The sequence below is a fragment of the Thalassophryne amazonica genome, chromosome 9 (genome assembly GCF_902500255.1).
Source record: "Thalassophryne amazonica chromosome 9, fThaAma1.1, whole genome shotgun sequence".
NCBI classification, from domain to species: Eukaryota; Metazoa; Chordata; class Actinopteri; order Batrachoidiformes; family Batrachoididae; genus Thalassophryne; species Thalassophryne amazonica.
In genome coordinates this window covers 96,821,047-96,842,475 of record NC_047111.1, presented here as the reverse complement: position 1 = coordinate 96,842,475, position 21,429 = coordinate 96,821,047, and the positions used below count along the sequence as shown (strand labels likewise).

At 39.6% G+C, this 21,429-nt stretch overlaps 1 protein-coding gene across 2 annotated transcripts in view; it reads right to left on the bottom strand.

Moving 5' to 3' along the window:
• kcnip1b (Kv channel interacting protein 1 b) overlaps positions 1-21,429 on the bottom strand; it is a 45,125-nt gene that overhangs the window by 16,006 nt on the left and 7,690 nt on the right. The window contains exon 1 of one of the 2 annotated variants that reach the window (XM_034178799.1): positions 126-380. The exons of the other annotated variant lie outside the window; for it this stretch is intronic. Coding sequence (XP_034034690.1) covers positions 126-183 — 58 coding nt within the window. The 5' untranslated portion in view covers positions 184-380. Of the gene's footprint in view, positions 1-125; positions 381-21,429 lie in introns of those variants that run through there. 2 annotated transcript variants of the gene reach the window in all.

Sequence of the window (21,429 nt, the reverse complement as noted above, 5' to 3'; positions counted from 1 at the left end):
TGGAAATACACATTTATTACACACTGACACAATTTCAAGTTATTATCTGAATGTTTTGACAGATGTTTCTGTTTGTTCGACTTTACTATTTTCTTTCCATCTCTTTCTGACCGATGTTGACGTACCTCTCGATGGTCTCCTCTGCTTGGTTTGCATGGTCAAAGTGCCCACCACTGCACCCATGTCGTCGCCGGAGAAACCAGCCCGTGCAAACAACCCACGGAGTAAAAAATCCTCTGATTATTTCCACACTCTTGCAGCCTGTTGTGTTTTCATCCCCAGTCACAGTTGCGTATCTTTAAAGGGGTTTTGCCCCCTCGCTTATTCTCAGATGTGCCAGTGATGGAAGACTTTTTTCTTTAAGCAGATTCTCTTGATTTTCTGATCCCTTTCTCAAAAATACACCAAAAGCTGATCCAGTATCTGCGCCACTCCCTCCCGCTCTATGCCTCATCTTACCGTCTCACAGCCTTTTCCCCTCTTTCTTGCTCCCAGCTGCATCAAGCCATCATGGGGAAGTGAATTTGTGGCAATTGAGGCTGTAGCCATTAGTCACACAGCTGATTAGCCAATGGCAAAAGATGAAGTGAAAAATGCACATTCTGTCTTGTTAATGCTTTTTCTTCAGTACTTAATTACCTTGGAATGGCACTTGCATACACAAACACACACACACACACTTGCACAAGCGTGCACGAACAGCTGAATCCCATGGCTAATGAGGACTTTTGCCCAATATTGCTTCAGATTAGTCGTCTGCTCCCTGAAGCGTAGCTTGAACCGTAATGAACGTGTTCTGTCTGACAGCTGACCGCTGATGTGTGTTCATCTATCACAGCTACAACAGCAGTCATTTGTCTCTGGGCAATTAAACATGGAAAACTTGTTCTACTGTTAAAAGAAAAGAAAAGCAATGACAAAACCAAAACAGAAACAAACAAACAAGAAACAATTGCAGATACATCTAATTTTTAACTATTTTAAACCGAAGCAGTGGTGCATGTGACATAAATGTTATTTCTCAATAAAATGACAATGTATGAATATCTTTAGAAAGCTAAAATGATCATTTTTGATGGTGTAACATTTGGAGGCACTTAAATTTAAAGGCTAGCAGAGGATATGAATTTGAATGACGTGTTGGTGGCCCTGTAAGCTTTTGTGTATTAATAGCAATAGGCATACTCAATTTATGCAAAATAACAATAATAATAATAATAAATATAATGCAATGCTAAAATACTGTCAGCCGTGTGAGCGTTGTGCTCCTTATAATGTGCAGTTTAATTAATTATTAAGATCTTACTGTCTTACATACAGGTTGTACATGTTCAGTAAAGCCCCTCTATCAGTCAGTCATAAACAATATTTACATTTTATCAGCATCTACAGGAGGCTTTGTGTGTCTGCATACAAGCTTTTGACAAGAGTGGAAGTTGTGGAAATCAAGGAATATTTGTAGATCACCCTCTGGGGATTTGCAGGTATTAATGAGACAAATTAGATCCATAGAAGTTTTGAGTTAGCGTCCGCAAATTGTCTTGTAATTCAGTTCAGAGGTGTTATTAGGTTCCAAAAATTGCATTTTCAGTTTTAGAAGTGTTTATTTCTTCCTAGTGTTTACATAATATATGAGAAAGGTGTTATTTTGAGCCAAAAACAAAGTGAAGTTAGCAGCTAGCTAAACCAGGAAGTGATGTCACCAGGCTAAGGTCCGCTAAATGTTTTGTAAATCCTTCCAGAGGTGTTATCAGGTTACAAAAATAGCGTTTTGAGTTTTAGAAGTGTTTCTTTCTCACTAGCCTTTACATAATATATGAGAAAGGTGTTACTTGTAGCCAAAACCAAAGCAAAATTACCACCTAGCGACACCAGGAAGCGGCGTCACCATGCTAATGTCCATGAGATCATGCTATAAAATTAGGTAGATAATGTGACATTTTAACATCTTAAAAGGTCAACGTTAACCATCTTTGAAGTTGTCCAAGGTCTATATCCCAAGAATGTTCCCAGTGAATTTGAATTATGTGGCAGTAATGGAACTGGACGCCTGTTGACTGTGTCATTTGCTTGTAAGCAGTCTTTGTGTGAGGACAGGTGGAGTCTCTCGTTGGATTTTCTTTGCAAGGAAATGGCAGACCAACTGGAACAGCGCGAATGCATCAAATTTTGCCAGAAACAGGGCCACAGCCAGGTGGAAACCATTTGGATTATTCAGACGGCTTTCGGTGACGATCTTATGGGCATCACGCAGATTAAGGAGCGGTACAACCGGTTTAAAGACAGCCGCACAATGGTGGAGAGTGAGCCGCGCTCCGGTCGGCCATCAACGTGCTGAAATGACCAGATCATTTCCAAAGTGAACGCTGTGGTGATGTGGGACCGTCGTGTGACTATCCGAGAAATTGCGGAAGAAGTGGACATCAGCACTTTTTTGGCACATTCCACTGTGACAGAAGATTTGGCCATGAAAAGAGTTGCAGCGAAATTCATGCCAATGGCTTCAGCACGAAGCTGACGGCAGAGCAAAAGCGCCTTTGTGTTGAAGCCTCACAGGACATGTTGTGACATGCTCACCTCTTTCACAATTACTCGGATAGTCACACGACTGAAAAGCCACCGAAAGCCGTCTGAATATTCTGAATGGTGGAAGAGGTGGGCATCATTTTTCGGAGTCCAGCATGTCCTGTGAGAATTCAATACATACAATTCAATACAATTCACTTTGGAAATGATCTGGTCATTTCAGCATGTTGATGGCCAACTGTGAAACGCCATTTCATTTGATCTCGAGCTCTTGCTTGCCTATACTGGTGGTTGGCTCTCACTGCGGTATTGTATCACTTCCTGTTCCGGAGCACATCGGTGTTTTGCTGTATCTGTTAGCTGTTTAATCTGCGCAGTTAGATTGATCTAGTTAACTAGATAACGATTTGTTTCACAGTGTAATCTTCACGTGCCTTAACTAAAGCACTCCCTCTGCTGAATCACCTCTAAATTATTTACACATTATTCACTTTGTGTGTTTTTAGGAATCCGCTAGCTTAGCGCAGCTACTAGCTCTTAGCCAATTTAGCATGGCGGCTTCTCCTGTCTCTCCTGCACTTTTCTGCTCTGGGTGTGAAATGTTTAGTTATTCCTCGGCCTCCTTTAGCAGTAATGGTACTTGTAATAAGTGTAGCTTATTCGTAGCTTTGGAGGCCAGGCTGGGCGAATTGGAGACTCGGCTCCGCACCGTGGAAAATTCTACAGCTAGCCAGGCCCCTGTAGTTGGTGCGGACCAAGGTAGCTTAGCCGCCGTTAGTTTCCCTCTGGCAGATCCCGAGCAGCCGGGAAAGCAGGCCGACTGGGTGACTGTGAGGAGGAAGCGTAGTCCTAAACAGAAGCCCCGTGTACACCGCCAACCCGTTCACATTTCTAACCGTTTTTCCCCACTCGACGACACACCCGCCGAGGATCAAACTCTGGTTATTGGCGACTCTGTTTTGAGAAATGTGAAGTTAGCGACACCAGCAGCCATAGTCAATTGTCTTCCGGGGGCCAGAGCAGGCGACATTGAAGGAAATTTGAAACTGCTGGCTAAGGCTAAGCGTAAATTTGGTAAGATTGTAATTCAAGTCGGCAGTAATGACACCCGGTTATGCCAATCGGAGGTCACTAAAATTAACATTGAATTGGTGTGTAACTTTGCAAAAACAATGTCGGACTCTGTAGTTTTCTCTGGGCCCCTCCCCAATCGGACCGGGAGTGACATGTTTAGCCGCATGTTCTCCTTGAATTGCTGGCTGTCTGAGTGGTGTCCAAAAAATGAGGTGGGCTTCATAGATAATTGGCAAAGCTTCTGACGAAAACCTGGTCTTGTTAGGAGAGACGGCATCCATCCCACTTTGGATGGAGCAGCTCTCATTTCTAGAAATCTGGCCAGTTTTCTTAAATCCTCCAAACCGTGACTATCCAGGGTTGGGACCAGGAAGCAGAGTTGTAGTCTTACACACCTCTCTGCAGCTTCTCTCCCCCTGCCATCCCCTCATTACCCCATCCCCGTAGAGATGGTGCCTGCTCCCAGACCACCAATAACCAGCAAAAATCTATTTTAGCATAAAAATTCAAAAAGAAAAAATAATATAGCACCTTCAACTGCACCACAGACTAAAACAGTTAAATGTGGTCTATTAAACATTAGGTCTCTCTCTTCTAAGTCCCTGTTAGTAAATGATATAATAATTGATCAACATATTGATTTATTCTGCCTAACAGAAACCTGGTTACAGCAGGATGAATATGTTAGTTTAAATGAGTCAACACCCCCGAGTCACACTAACTGCCAGAATGCTCGTAGCACGGGCCGAGGCGGAGGATTAGCAGCAATCTTCCATTCCATCTTATTAATTAATCAAAAACCCAGACAGAGCTTTAATTCATTTGAAAGCTTGACTCTTAGTCTTGTCCATCCAAATTGGAAGTCCCAAAAACCAGTTTTATTTGTTATTATCTATCGTCCACCTGGTCGTTAGTGTGAGTTTCTCTGTGAATTTTCGGACCTTTTGTCTGACTTAGTGCTTAGCTCAGATGAGATAATTATAGTGGGCGATTTTAACATCCACACAGATGCTGAGAATATTGGCTTTGCTCAAAATGTAAATGAGTCCACCCACCACTTTAATCATATCTTAGATCTTGTTCTGACTTATGGTATGGAAATTGAAGACTTAGTATTCCCTGAAAACTCCCTTCTGTCTGATCATTTCTGAATAACATTTACATTTACTCTGATGGACTACCCAGCAGTGGGGAATAAGTTTCATTACACTAGAAGTCTTTCAGAAAGCACTGTAACTAGGTTTAAGGATATGATTCCTTCTTTCTGTTCTCTAATGCCATATACCAACACAGTGCAGAGTAGCTACCTAAACTCTGTAAGTGAGATAGAGTATCTCGTCAATAGTTTTACATCCTCATTGAAGACAACTTTGGATGCTGTAGCTCCTCTGAAAAAGAGAGCTTTAAATCAGAAGTGCCTGACTCCGTGGTATAACTCACAAACTCGCAGCTTAAAGCAGATAGCCCGTAAGTTGGAGAGGAAATGGCGTCTCACTAATTTAGAAGATCTTCACTTAGCCTGGAAAAAGAGTCTGTTGCTCTATAAAAAAGCCCTCCGTAAAGCTAGGACATCTTACTACTCATCACTAATTGAAGAAAATAAGAACAACCCCAGGTTTCTTTTCAGCACTGTAGCCAGGCTGACAAAGACTCAGAGCTCTATTGAGCCGAGTATTCCTTTAACTTTAACTAGTAATGACTTCATGACTTTCTTTGCTAATAAAATTTTAACTATTAGAGAAAAAATTACTCATAACCATCCCAAAGACGTATCATTATCTTTGGCTGCTTTTCAGTGATGCCATATTAGACCCCATTCCTACCAGGCTGCTCAAGGAAGCCCTACCATTATTTAATGCTTCGATCTTAAATATGATCAATCTATCTTTATTAGTTGGCTACGTACCACAGGCTTTTAAGGTGGCAGTAATTAAACCATTACTTAAAAAGCCATCACTTGACCCAGCTATCTTAGCTAATTATAGGCCAATCTCCAACCTTCCTTTTCTCTCAAAAATTCTTGAAAGGGTAGTTGTAAAACAGCTAACTGATCATCTGCAGAGGAATGGTCTATTTGAAGAGTTTCAGTCAGGTTTTAGAATTCATCATAGTACAGAAACAGCATTAGTGAAGGTTACAAATGATCTTCTTATGGCCTCAGACAGTGGACTCATCTCTGTGCTTGTTCTGTTAGACCTCAGTGCTGCTTTTGATACTGTTGACCATAAAATTTTATTACAGAGATTAGAGCATGCCATAGGTATTAAAGGCACTGCGCTGCGGTGGTTTGAATCATATTTATCTAATAGATTACAATTTGTTCATGTAAATGGGGAATCTTCTTCACAGACTAAGGTTAATTATGGAGTTCCACAAGGTTCTGTGCTAGGACCAATTTTATTCACTTTATACATGCTTCCCTTAGGCAGTATTATTAGACGGCATTGCTTAAATTTTCATTGTTACGCAGATGATACCCAGCTTTATCTATCCATGAAGCCAGAGGACACACACCAATTAGCTAAACTGCGGGATTGTCTTACAGACATAAAGACATGGATGACCTCTAATTCCCTGCTTTTAAACTCAGATAAAACTGAAGTTATTGTACTTGGCCCCACAAATCTTAGAAACATGGTGTCTAACCAGATCCTTACTCTGGGTGGCATTACCCTGACCTCTAGTAATACTGTGAGAAATCTTGGAGTCATTTTTGATCAGGATATGTCATTCAATGCGCATATTAAACAAATATGTAGGACTGCTTTTTTGCATTTACGCAATATCTCTAAAATTAGAAAGGTCTTGTCTCAGAGTGATGCTGAAAAACTAATTCATGCATTTATTTCCTCTAGGCTGGACTATTGTAATTCATTATTATCAGGTTGTCCTAAAAGTTCCCTGAAAAGCCTTCAGTTAATTCAAAATGCTGGAGCTAGAGTACTGACGGGGACTAGAAGGAGAGAGCATATCTCACCCATATTGGCCTCTCTTCATTGGCTTCCTGTTAATTCTAGAATAGAATTTAAAATTCTTCTTCTTACTTATAAGGTTTTGAATAATCAGGTCCCATCTTATCTTAGGGACCTCATAGTACCATATCACCCCAATAGAGTGCTTCGCTCTCAGACTGCAGGCTTACTTGTAGTTCCTAGGGTTTGTAAGAGTAGAATAGGAGGCAGAGCCTTCAGCTTTCAGGCTCCTCTCCTGTGGAACCAGCTCCCAATTCGGATCAGGGAGACAGACACCCTCTCTACTTTTAAGATTAGGCTTAAACTTTCCTTTTTGCTAAAGCTTATAGTTAGGGCTGGATCAGGTGACCCTGAACCATCCCTTAGTTATGCTGCTATAGACTTAGACTGCTGGGGGGTTCCCATGATGCACTGAGTGTTTCTTTCTGTTTTTGCTCTGTATGCACCACTCTGCATTTAATCATTAGTGATTGATCTCTGCTCCCCTCCACAGCATGTCTTTTTCCTGGTTCTCTCCCTCAGCCCCAACCAGTCCCAGCAGAAGACTGCCCCTCCCTGAGCCTGGTTCTGCTGGAAGTTTCTTCCTGTTAAAAGGGAGTTTTTCCTTCCCACTGTCACCAAGTGCTTGCTCACAGGGGGTCGTTTTGACCGTTGCGGTTTTTACGTAATTATTGTATGGCCTTGCCTTACAATATAAAGCGCCTTGGGGCAACTGTTTGTTGTGATTTGGCGTTATATAAATAAAATTTATTGATTGATTGATTGATTGATATATATATTTTTTTTTTTTTCCTAAGTGAATGCTTTATATATATATATATATATATATATATATATATATATATATATATATATATATATATAAAACCAATCAATCAAAAATACTTTGCTGATGAATATAAACTGGAGATCAACTCTCTAGCCCTATTGGTTGTGGAGATATAGCCGGAAATGTTTTTTTCCACACCATGTTTTTGTTATGCATATTTACACACACACAAATAAGTATTGAACACAATTTTTCTCAGTAACTATATTTCTAAAGATGCTGTTGACACAAAATTAATTTGTAAAACTAAGACATTTGATCACTTCACACCTGTTATGGCTTCTTGTGCAGCTGTTAATTTATTTGTATAATTTAACCTGTCTCAATTAAATTAGCCGCCAGTATGATTTCATTGCACTTGACATTTAGTTTTTACACGGATGCAGAATTTGATTTATTTATTGTTTTTTGCTGTTTTATTATCTTGAACACTTTCTTAAGTTGGTTGCATGAATAATAATAATAATAATAATAATAATAATAATAATAATTATTATTATTATTATTATTATTATTATTATTATTATTATGTCCAAGACCTTTGTTGTTACAAACAGGGACATTTAAGGGGTTCTGTCATTTGATTCAAACTTATCATATGTTCAGGATAACAAAGTATACCTTTATATTTGAAAATGTAATTTAGGCAGAAATTGCACAAAACCCCCTTAGGTCACAAAAGGTTATGAGACTTTTGTGCATCAGCACATTGCACATTACAAATGACCAAAGCAGTCACTTTAAGAACACCTGGAAGGCACTGAATAATTGTTATTCAGTGATACACATTTAAAAAGACATAAAAACTTTTTTGTGTAACCAAGGTTAACGAGAGAGAAATATTTTCTTCTTTTAGGAAAATCTAAATCTTATAAAAAGGCAGAGGCTCTGCAGAACTTATGAAGACAATGAATTTCAAGTGTATAAGTAGCGAAGATCAAAAGCAAAGATAAAGTGCTGTTGGCTATATGTATATGAGGTGCATGCGTAAATATATGGAAAGTAAAAGCAGAAAATACAAGTCTTTTTTAAAAAGTACACTGGCACCAGGGCAGGACTGTAAATAGCTCATTTTTTGATGTGCTGCTTCATAAAACCTCTCTTGGCTTAAAAAAATTCATAGAGTTCCTCGTGTCCTGAAACTTGTGTTTCACCTTTTTCCTCTGAGTCAGCCATTTATTATCCCGGCAACACTACGTCCAGAAAACCTCAAAATGCAAGTAGCACAAACTCTGTGTTATTTGCCAATTTCACATGTAAGCCTTGAGACATTGTTATGCTGTTTATTATCACCGTTGCGTAAGTGATGTTTTCATGGTTTGGTGGTGAGGTTTTTGTTGTGAGGATTACTTAAGGATTTGTAGTCTGGATTCCATGAAATGCAGATCTGGGTAACAGTGTTGTTTCAGTGAAGTAAGATTGTAGGTTTGGTGTTTGAGTGGTCTATTTGAGGAATGCACTCGACTGAGTGCTCCTCCAGGCTTTTTTTTGGGTGGGGTGAGGATTGCAAGAAACCATTCTTAGAGGAGCATGTGTTTTCTTGTGTTTTCGTGTGGCTTTGTGTGGGGTTGTAGAACGCAGTCCGGAGACTGTTCACGTACAACTGAGGGAAGACTTTGCATGTACTGATTAATTAATCATAAGCAAGACAAGCAGCAACTTCTTTCGAGGCCCCAGGGCCCATTGCCAGCACTTATCTCCAGTTTCTTTGTTGGGAAGCTGGTGAGAGTCGCCCTGGATGGGATGCAGATTACTCCACAGTAAAACCGGCACCCTTTTGCAGCTTTGTGGACTGGGAGAGTGGTCTTTTCCAAAAACATTGACAGGGAGCCTCAAGTGGACACAACTGGAAGTGAACCCCGGTTGGTGGTACTTCCAGCCAGTACCACCGACTGGCTGGAAGTGGATCCACCTAACGTCCAGTGTCTTCTCTGTACTGTGAGAACCGGTAAATCCACTGGCCCTGATGGACTACCGGCTTTTCTGCTCAAAAGTTGTGCAGAGGAACTGACACCAGCATGGTGTCCTATATTTCAGCATTCATTAGACACCAATACTGTCCCAGCTCTATGGAAGAGGTCTATTATAATACCAGTGCCCAAAAAGTCTTGTGCTACAGAAAACAATGACTTTCGCCCTGTAGCCTTGACCTCAATTATTGCAAAATGTTTTGAAAGATTAGTTTTGTCACTGCTCAAAACAGAAGTACAGCCCATGTTAGATGCATGTCAGTTTGCTTATAAGCATGATCGTAGCACTGAGGATTCCACTCTATGCATGTTGCACCTTGTTTCTAAGCATCTGGAAGTAACAAAAACTTATTTTCGCACTTTATTTTTTGATTTTAGCTCAGCTTTTAATACTGTGCAACTCCACCTACTTTTTAGGAAATTGAAGGACATGAATGTTAATGCAATTCTTATAAAATGGTTTTATTCTTTTTTTAACTAACCGCACACAGCAAGTGAAGCTTAATCAGACATTATCAGATATCAAACATTGTAATACAGGAGTTCCACAAGGCTGTGTGCTTTCACCAATACATTTTACAATTTACTAATGACTGCAGGAAAGTACACCCCAATAATTTTATTTTTAAATTTACAGATGACACAGCAATCATGAGCCTCTTGCATAAGGACATGGACCCTTTTGTCTATTACAATGGGATTGACACCTTTATTAAGTGGTGTGACAAAAACCATCTGATTTTAAACGTGTCAAAAACACAAGAGATGGTTTTTGACCAAAGACAAGCGACAACACACAAGTCAGTAGTCATTTCAGACCAAACTATAAATCAGGTGGCAACATATAAATATCGAGGGGTCCATATCAATAATTTGCTAAACTGGAAATCACACATTGATAATTTGTGCAACTAACTGCAGCAAAGATTGTATTTTTTGAGACAACTGAGGCTTTATCGTGTTAGCAATCAAATCATGCTAATCTTTTACAAAGCTATCTTAGAGAGCCTAATTAGATATGGAATCACTGACGTGGGCTGACTTGTATCTCTTTCCAAACAAAATTCAGTCTCAGAGTGAACTAACTCCCCAGCAAATGGCAAGGAGACTTGAATTTGTTAGGTGGTTTTCCAGAAAACTGGAGACAGATGATTTGTTTCTTAGGAAATTTCTGATGAGGAGGTTATATTGATCATGTGGTGTACAACCCTAATTCCAATGAAGTTGGGACGTTGTGTAAAATGTAAATAACAACAGAATACAATGATTTGAAAATCCTCTTCAACCTATATTCAATTGAATACACCACAAAGACAAGATATTTAATTTTCAAACTGATAAACTTTATTGTTTTTGTGCAAAATATTTGCTCATTTTGAAATGGATGCCTGCAACACGTTTCAAAAAAGTTGGGATGGGGCAACAAAAGACTGGGAAAGTTGATGAATGCTCAAAGAACACCTAATTGGAAACAGGTTAAGTGTCATGGTTGGGTATAAAAGGAGCATCTCCAAAAGGCTCAGCTGTTCACAAGCAATGATGGGGTGAGGATCACCACTTTGTGAACAATTGCGTGAAAAAACAGTCTCAACGTTCAATTGCAAGTAATTTAGGGATTCAATCTTCTACAGCCCATAATATAATCAGAAGATTCAGAGAATCTGGAGAACTTTCTACACGGAAGCGACAAGCCCAAAAACCAACATTGAATGCCCGTGACCTTCGACCCCTCAAGTGGCACTGCATTAAAAACCAACAACATTGTGTAAAGGATCTTACCGCGTGGTCTCAGGAACACTTCAGAAAACCATTGTCAGTTAACACAGTTCGTCGCTACATGTACAAGTGCAAGTTAAAACTCTACCATGCAAAGCGAAAGCCATACATCAACAACATCCAGAAACACAGCCGCCTTCTCTGGGCCTGAGCTCATTTGAAATGGACAGACACAAAGTGGAAAAGTGTGCTGTGGTCTGATGAGTCCACGTTTCTGTTGTGTGTTGGGGGGTTTGGCTGGACATTTTGGTGTTGTTTTCTTTTCTTTGCTCTCCAGGTGGAATGATGATCCTCCACCTGTTGTGAGAAGCTGCTCATTTACATAAAGCTTAAATTCAGACCTGAATGTGTTGCTGATAGTGTGTGCCTTTGAAGGATATTTGTTGTAGCTGTTGACTTACCTCACCTTTTCCATCCTTCACAGAGTCAGTTTGTCGTGTCCATCTGGGGGGTGTTCGGCGGTGAGTCTGGGTCCAGAAGTGTCGGGCTTCGATCCATTTGGGTGCTGGAGAGCGCGCCGTCCTTCACCTCGCCAGACAAATGCACATTTATGTTGTACACAATTATTGCACAAAAGGGAAATAAATTTGTTTTGTTTTTGGAACCACTTTCTGGTTATTTTAGCGCTGGTTTCAGTCAGACGCTGGTCGCGCTCCTCAACTCGCATCTGCACATAATAGTAGTTCCCGGCCATTCCAAAATGGACCCAGCAGCAGAAGCGGTTCCTTTTGCTGAAAAAGTTCAAGAATACTTGGAGAAGATATGGGAGCAATTACAGCCTCTCGCAAATCAAATTAAACAAACAGATGCTCGCATTACGGAGCTTGCAGCGCAAGCCATTCTGCTTCCTGCTGCTCCAGCTGCGGCACTATCGATACCGGTGCTGATAACTCCGTCACCCAAGGGGAGGCGGAGTGCGGCGTATTATTCCGTGGATTTCCGAATTTTTTCTGCTCAGTCCAGTTGGGAAGCCGCAGCTTTGAGAGGAGTGTTTGTGGATGGTTTGAACGATTCATTAAAAGACAAGCTAGCAGTCCGTGATGAACCAAAAGATTCAGATGAGCTGATATCTTTGGCTATTCGTCTAGATGATCGGATAAAGCAGCGTTTTTATTTGTTGCTTCTGTTATTCTTCTCTACAAGAGTCAAGGCAGAAGTCAGACTACCAGAGCAAGAATCTTAGCTGAGGAAGCTTCTGCAATTAGAAGCAAAACATCCTTGCCTCAAGCAACCCAGTCCAGTCGAAGATTCAAGCTTCTCTACTATGCCTATGACATGGTCAACTTACACATCTGTGATGGCACCATCAATGCTGAAAGGTACATCCAGGTTTTGGAACAACACATGCTGCCATCCAAGCAACATCTTTTTCAGGGATGTCCCTGCTTATTTCAGCAAGACAATGCCAAGCCACATTCTGCACATGTTACAACAGTGTTGTAGACCTGTCGCCCATTAAAAATGTGTGGCGCATTGTGAAGCGCAAAATACAACAACGGAGACCCCGGATTGTTGAATAACTGAAGTCGTGCATCAAGCAAGAATGGGAAAGAATTCCACCTACAAAGCTTCAACAATTAGTGTCCTCAGTTCCCAAACGCTTATTGAGTGTAGTTAGAATGAAAGGTGATGTAACACACTCAGGCCCGGCCCTGGGCACGGGCGATCCAGGCGGTCGCCCGTGGGCCATCTAGTGGGCAGGGCGCCAAACTGCAACCCTTTCCAAAAAAAAAAAAAAAATCATAATCATAAAATAAAGATAATATTGCGCCATGTTTTTATGTATAAAATACATTTCAATGTGTTACATATAATAATATACAAAAGTTTTTGACTCCTCGTCTGAATCTGTGAGAGCAAGAGCTCATGACCAGGCGCCCTGAACCTGACCCGCTGTTTACCAGTAGACTTAATATCCATCAGTCTGGAGAAACACCAGCCACTTCAGCAGTTGTTTGTGAGCCCATTGACCCAGCTGATTGGCCCAGCCTGACTGATGGTGTAAGGACTGAGCTAGTCACCCGAGGGCCTCCTGTTATCAATTCGGACAAAAAATGAGGATGGGAGAAGTTTCCACAATCACTATTTCTTTAGACACCTGATGAATGGGGAGAAGATGAACAGAACACGGCTCATCTACTCCACCAAAAATGACAGTTTATACTGTTTCTGTTGCAAACTATTCTCACAAAAAAATATTCAAATTAGGCAAAAAGAAGGTTTCAATAACTGGAAGCACTGCTCAGATACACTTAAAATGCATGAGACCAGCCCTGAACACTGCAAAAACATGGCATCATGGAAAGAGTTAAGAGTAGCCAGCCAATAGACAAGGCAGAAATGGTACTAATAAATGCCGAGAGGAGAAGGTGGCGAGAAGTTCTAACCAGGTTGGTGGCAATAATTCAATCATTGGCAGAACAAAATATTGCATTTCGGGGAAGCTCAGACAAACTGCATGATTTAAATAATGGAAATTTTCTGAAAGAAGTAGAACTCATGGCACTTTTTGACCCTGTACTCAAAGAGCATATTGAAAAGGTGGCTAGAAGAGCAAGCCACACAACATACCTCGGAAAAACTATTCAGAATGAACTAATAAATTGCATAGGTGAACAAATTTTGGACTCCATTGTGGCAGAAATTAAAGTAAGCAAATATTATTCCATTATTTTGGACTGTACTCCAGATCTAAGCCACAAGGAGCAAATGTCAGTGATAATAAGAATAGTAACAGTAGAAGGCACTCCTCAAATAAAGGAACATTTTTGGGGGGGTTTCTGGAGGCAGAAGAAACCACCGGAGAAAGCCTCTCAGCACTCATCCTCAACAGACTAAAAGAACTAAACATTCAATTTAAGGACTATAGAGGACAGTCATATGACAATGGGGCAAACATAAAGGGAAAACAAAAGGGTGTTCAAGCTAGATTACATGAGTTAAACTCAAGAGCTCTGTTTGTTCCCTGTGGAACACATACAGTTCATCTTGTTGTTTCAGATGCAGCAAAAAGCTCCACAGATGCTACAGGGTACTTTGGCTACCTGCAGAAGCTTTTAATCTTTTTTCAGCATCTGCATTTTAAAAAAACATGTGGACATATCTTTGAAATCCTGGGCTGACACTAGATGGGAGAGCAGAATAGACAGTGTAGTGCCTGTAAGGTTTCAGGCATCAGGCATTAGGGATGCTCTTTTAGAGGTAAGAGACTCTGCAAATGACCCTACAATAAAAATAGAGGCACAGACTTTAGCCGAAGAGATTGGTTCATACCGCTTTTCAATTTGCTCTGTTGTGTGGCATGACATTTTGTCAAAAATACAAGTAAACAAATTACTGCAGTCAGAATCAATGCACATGGATGTAGCAGTTGACCTCTTAAGAAAAGCTGAAGCATCTCTTTCAGAATAGAGGAGTACAGGATTTGCTACTGCCCAAGCATGTGCCAGAGATTTGTGTGAGGAGATGAATGTTATTGCTGCATTGAAAGAAAAGAGACTGAGAGTTACCAAGAGGTAATTCTCTTACGAAGCTCCAGATCAATCCCAAACAGATGCCATGAAAAAAATGGAAGTGACATTTTTCAGTGCAGTTGTAGATATGACCATTGCATCACTGAAGGAGAGAACAGAGATGATAAGTGATGTTTCCAATATCTTTCATGTGCTCACCAACCTCCCCAATCTGCCTCCAGAAGAAGTAAAAAAGCAAACCAAAGAATTGTGCAATACATTGACCTGTGGAGACCAGACAGACATAGAGGAGCAACAACTGGTGATGGAGTTGCAGTCCTTCCCCACCTGGTCAAAACCCAAAATGACTGTCATGGAACTTTTAGTTTTCCTTGAGGAAAAACAACTCAAGGAGATCTATCCCAACATCTGGGTAGCACTCAGAATAGCTGCAACCATTCCAGTCACTGTAGCATCAGCTTTTCTAAGCTTAAGCTTATAAAAAATTTATTAAGCATATTAAGCAGTGACTCTGACCTCATCTGAGCACCAAGGACACTGCAAACATCTCTTTATCTCTTTATTACCCACTCACCACATGTGCTCATAGCAACGGACATTTCAGTCAGTAATTACGATCAGCATGTCAGGTGAGCTCAACAAATAGAATAAAAACAAAACCAGCATGTGCATGGAGGCCACATTCCAAATACAATCAACATGGCACGAGTGAGTATTTGATGTGTCAGTGTGATTTGTTTATTTGCTTACTTTTTGGTATGGCTTCATTTTTTTTTAAAGGCATTTAGGTTTTATCGTTACTTATTGAATTTCAGCTTAGGTTGTGTCAGATCAGCCTGTTTCCTCGATTTCAGTTAAAAACAAAACAAACCCTCGAGGATCATGATGTATTCGTATATATAAAGCAGAGGCTTATAAAAGCCTCCACAGATTATGATTTGGAATTCCATCTCAGGTAATCCGTGAATGGAATTCCTGGCGGGGTCAAAGTCATAATTACACTTCCTGATCACATGGTGGTGCTGCTTGTTGAACTTTGTTTAGAATTCAACCCTAACCCTAACCCTAGTCACAAGTTAGAGAGGACTTTGTGCTAAGTGTAAAGCCCTCTGGAAAATTTTGTCACTATGTTGTTCTGGTAAAACAAAGTGTATTGTTTTTGGTAATAAGCCCAGGACCTTATGTAGAACTTTAAGAGTACACAATGTTGAAATTGAACTCGTAAATGAAACTAAATTTCTAGTGGTCTTTATTGATGGTAATCTAAGTTGGAAAACACATATAAATTTTGTTAAATCTAAAATGTCAAAGATTATTGCCATCTTGTATAACGCACAAGACTTCCTCCCCAACACTTATTAGTTAACTTATATCATTCATTACTTGTTCTATATATGACCTACTGTATTGAAGTTTGGGGAACCACCTACAAAACAAACACAAATCCTATATATTTACTTCAAAAGAAAGCCATAAGAATTATTTGCAAGAAACCATATCATGAGCCAACAAATCCATTGTTCGTCCGTTTGCATGTTTTGAAATTTTGGGATTTGATTGATTATATCATAATAGGAGTGAAGTGTCGTGCAGCAGCGTGAAGCTTGTTCATGGTACAAGGAGTCCTAAACAGGAAGTGTCAAATTTTGAATCCACAGTAAAACAGGAAAAGTTCAAATGTCAAACACTTCCTGGATTGACAGACAAGATCCCATGGAATCTTACAGGAACTCAGTGGCAAGATCACTATCAAACAGGAAGTGTCAAATTTTGAGTCACAGTGAAACAGGAAATGTCAAATGTTGAACTCTTCCTGGCATGGGTGGAGCTAGAGCAGAGGCGGGGGTTTCACTGGACTCCCCTGAAATTGGATTGGACATCCATGATTCACATGTCACGGCACCACACTTCTGGTTGAAAGAGCTGCATTTTGAAATCAGTGTCACATTGACTGCTAGGTTCCTCCTGTCCAGTAGTTAGTGCTGTGTACCACAGAAAGTTCTAATCCACCTTAGTAGAAGAAGAAAAATGTTTGCCTCAGATTTGAACTGAACACACGGTTTGAACTATGGACTTCTAATGACACCAAACTTATATTGGTGAGTAAACAACCATATTTTATGCCAGAAATGAGGTCCAGGTTGTGAAAAGCAGCATTTCTCCTTCAATTTGGTTGCCTTATATACACATGTTTAAGCTAACAGACAGCAGCCGGTTCATTCTATGTTGGCTTATGAGTGCAGCAGATAACTGAAACAATTCTTCAAATGGTGATACAAGCATCAAATTCAGCACAAATACAGCTTAGACACTACACTTTAAAAAACCGACTGGCCACTTGAATTTTCAATAGGCGGCCAGGTATGGGTCAATTGAAGAATTACACAGGGGTCAAAATTTAAAAATGGTACAATCAAATATAAAACTACATCATGTTACTTGTCTGATTATAAAGATTCCAAAAAGGTATAGTTTGGGTTATCTATGACTGAATGTTATGGAGTTTTGGGGTAAAAATAGCAAGAATGGTGACAAAGGTCAATTTCAGTTTGTACAGGGGTCAAAAGATAAAGAGTTGCTCTAATTTTGGTAAAAAGTGATGCAAAATTTTAGTTGAGTTAATAGGATTAATAAATGGAATAGTTTTGACAGTGCTGAATGCTTGGTCTCCAAAGTGAAGGTCAAACAAGGTTAATGTGCACTGGATTCTATGAATGTGACATATGTTACCCTGTAACATGAACTAAGCATGACATTATTGGTTGAGTTAATCGGGTTAAAACCCGATTAACTCAACCTATAATTTGCATCTTCTTTTTTTTCTTTCTTTTTTTTTTTTTTTTTTACCAAAATTAAAGCAACTTTAACTTTTGGACCCTGAACAAACTGAAACTGACCTTTGTCACCATTATTGCTGCTTTTACCGCATAACTCCATAACATTCAGTCCCAGAGACCCGACTTTGGATAAAGCGGAAGAAAATGGATGGATGGATGGAATATAAAATTCAGCTAGCTTCCTGATGAAGTGTTGCAGAGGAGGATTTTCTTCAAAAGAAGACCTGAAAGTTCAGCTACAATTTGACAGAAAGTACATTTGAGATGAAAGCCTAGATTTGATGTTTTGATGAAAGAAACTTTTGTATTTCTTCATAATTGATGTAAATAAAGTCCAGGACATATTCAGTGACTTGGAAATGTTCATGTTTCCATCCCCTGACTTGTCTGAAGAAAACCGGTAATAAAACTGATTATTATTTACGGGTTTTATCAAGTTTTAGAGATTTGCTTTCAGTTTGAGTTTGAGGAAGATAATTTTAGAAATTTGTATTCTTTATTGTTTTGTGGCATAAACAAATTAAAATGTGTGTTCCAGTATTTTGGAGGGCACTGTATCCTAACCTTATGATGAGTGCAAAATGAGTGTGGTATTATTACTGTTTTGTTTAAGAATGTTTAATTTTCACTGTTGCTGCACTTTGTGTCAAATCATAGTCGTATGTATATCATATCGTATAACATATTGATATGACAATATTGCCTCGTTGAATGGTACGTTCCAGCTTTCACCTAATTAAATATTTGTTCCATTGAAAGAATGTAAAAACATTCATTATTTGTTTTATATAACTGCTAAAATAGATCCCTATGATTTGATATTATATTAATATATAAACAACAGAGGGACTTACATTTTGGTGCATCACTGGTGCTTTGACATCAACAGTCCAACACAAACTTTAAATTGGCGTCCATAATTGTTCTCAGTCAACTTGGGATAACGGTTAGTTTAAAAACAATTCTCACAATGTAGTCCATGATACTTAAAAAAAAAACTTTGTGTACTTCCTCAGTCTGGTGAAAAACTGTGTCAGAAATTTGTTCTGCTTTTCATCCTAACAGCTCTTCATGCCTCCAGACGGCTTATGGCGTAGTAGATTTATTTTGTGTGTGTGTGTGTGTGTATGTGTGTGTGTTAGAAGAATTAGCACCGTCAATTAGCTCATTCAAATCGTCATCCGTCAGCAAAACAAACTCTGCCATGTTTAGCTATAAACGTCGCCCCCACTAGTGTGTGCGGGGGCGGGGTTCGCAGCGTGCAATGGTATAAAACATATGGAACCAAATTGCACAGAAAATGGAACCATATTTGCACGCTAAATGCAACGCAACACAAATAGGAGGAATAATCCATGTCACGTGACATGCAAAGCACCAATAAAATGACAAGGATCCACTCAGCCATTATATAAAAAACAAATAATGAATGTTTTTTCTTTCATGCAATGGAAAGAATACTTGATTTGGTGAAAAATAAAAAGTTTATGAACATTCCATCTTTCACCTCATCAAATATTCTTACCATTGCACTCATAAACATTCACTATTTGTGTACTAATGAACAGATGGTTATGAATGCTGTTTTCCATTTCTGCAAATAACACCCCCAAACCATACACACTGCAGCTTTAATATTTTGGAACCAAAAATATTCATGACCCTGCGACCCTTAATTGGAGTAAGCAGTTGAAGATGAGTGCGTGAGTGAAGTATTCATGGTATTATTGTTTAAACGAGCCCACAGTAAATAAAATAGCAGGTGCACAACACATGGTAAGCAGAAAACTCACAGACTGTGATGTTTATCATTGAACAGCAGGTGGCAGCAAAGTGCAGTCATTAATTAGATATACTGCAAACAAACACATTTGAAGACAACAAGCGTGCACACACACACACACACATACACACACACACACATTCTCACACCATGCACTGCATCAGACATGTATCAGATTTGGATTTGTGTAGGCCAGTGTGAAAAGTGCAACGAGTGTGGAAACAGCAAGGAGCCAAGCGATAAAAATAAATGTTGAAGAAGGCGGTTACATAAAAGTGCGTGGTGAGGTGATTAAAAAAAATAAAAGCAGAGGCACACTGTCAGCTCCAACTGATTGCTTTCAGCCCAACAGAAAACAGAAACAGCAGAGGAGGAATTATGAATTTTGAAGGGATAGGCCAGGTCATGCAACTATGTAAAATGATCGGGGTAGAGAAGCAATGGATGTGACTTTAAGTTTGGAGTAAAGTGTCTGTCACAGCAGAGAAAACCAGCATGAGAGCAAATGAGAGGTTTCTGCCATCATCACTTTATTTCTGTGTAATGTGCATCCTAAAATAAAACATATACAGTAATGTTAAGTATATAAAAATCATGGCCTTGTCTGTATTGGCCTGGGTGAAAACTTGTTTTAGTGTTTTCTTAGCGCTGCTACAATCAGCGCATCAACATGGTGGTTTTACGCTGGAAATAAACTACAGCGTGATAAAACCTGTGCAGTTTCCTAATAGTGTGCAATTTGACTGATTTGTTTTTCTGTATATATATATATATATATATATATATATATATATATATATATATATATATATATATATATATATATATATACAGTGAGGAAAATAAGTATTTGAACACCCTGCGATTTTGAAAATTCTCCCACTTAGAAATCATGGAGGGGTTTGAAATTTTCATCTTAGGTGCTTGTCCACTGTGAGATTCCAAAAAGCTCTATTTTGGTCTCATCTGACCACATGACCTTCTCCCATGCCTCCTCTGGATCATTCAGATGGTCACTGGTGAACTTCAAATGGGCCTGGACATGTGCTGGCTTGAGCAGGGGGACCTTGCTGCCCTGTAGGATTTTAAACCATGACAGCATCATGTGTTACTAATGTAATCTTTGTGACTGTGGTCCCAGCTCTCTTCAGGTCATTGACCAGGTCCTCCTGTGTAGTTCTGAGCTTTCTCAGAATCATCCTTACCCCACAAAGTGAGATCTTGCATGGAATCCCAGACCGAGGGAGATTGACAGTCATCTTGTGTTTCTTCCACTTTCTAATAAATAATCATAACAGTTGTTGTCTTCTACCAAGCTGCTTGCCTGTTGTCCTGTATAATATATATATATATATATATATATATATATATATATATATATATATATATATATATATATATATATATATATATATACATATATACGAGGTCTATTAGAAAAGTATCCGACCTTATTATTTTTTTCAAAAACCATATGGATTTGAATCACGTGTGATTACATCAGACATGCTTGAACCCTCGTGGGCATGCAAGAGTTTTTTCACGCCCGTCGGTTACGTCATTCGCCTGTGGGCAGGCTTTGAGTGAGGAGTCGTCCACCCGCTCGTCGATTTTTTTCATTGTTTAGGAATGGCTCAGAGACTGTTGCTTTGTTTGATAAAAAATTTTTCAAAACTGTAAGGCACAACTGAGTGGACACCATTCAATAAATTCAGCTGGTTTTCGGTAAAAATTTTAACGGCTGATGAGAGATTTTGGTCTGGTAGTGTCGCTTTAAGGACGGTCCACGGCGCCTGACGGCGATCTGCGCTTCGAGGCGGCAGCGTCTCGCCATTTCAAGTTGAAAACTTCCACATTTCAGGCTCTGTTGACGCAGTAAGTCGTCAGAGAACAGAGAACTTTCAGAAGAAGTCGGCATGAGGAGTTTATTCGGACATTCCATTGTTAACGGTCATTTTGTAATGAAAGAACGTGCGGGCAGAGTCGCATGTCGGGCTGGACCCGACCGCGGGGGGTCACGGCAGGAAAAACACCTCCGTTGGAAATCTTAACGGGCAAGTTGGAACATGCCCAAGCTGTTAAACAATTTCTCAGTTACTCACTTGTTGAAAGCCATTAAAAGCCGCCTGAATTCTACAAATGGTTTTCAACACGGAGGTGTTTTTCCTGTCGTGGCGCACACAGATTTG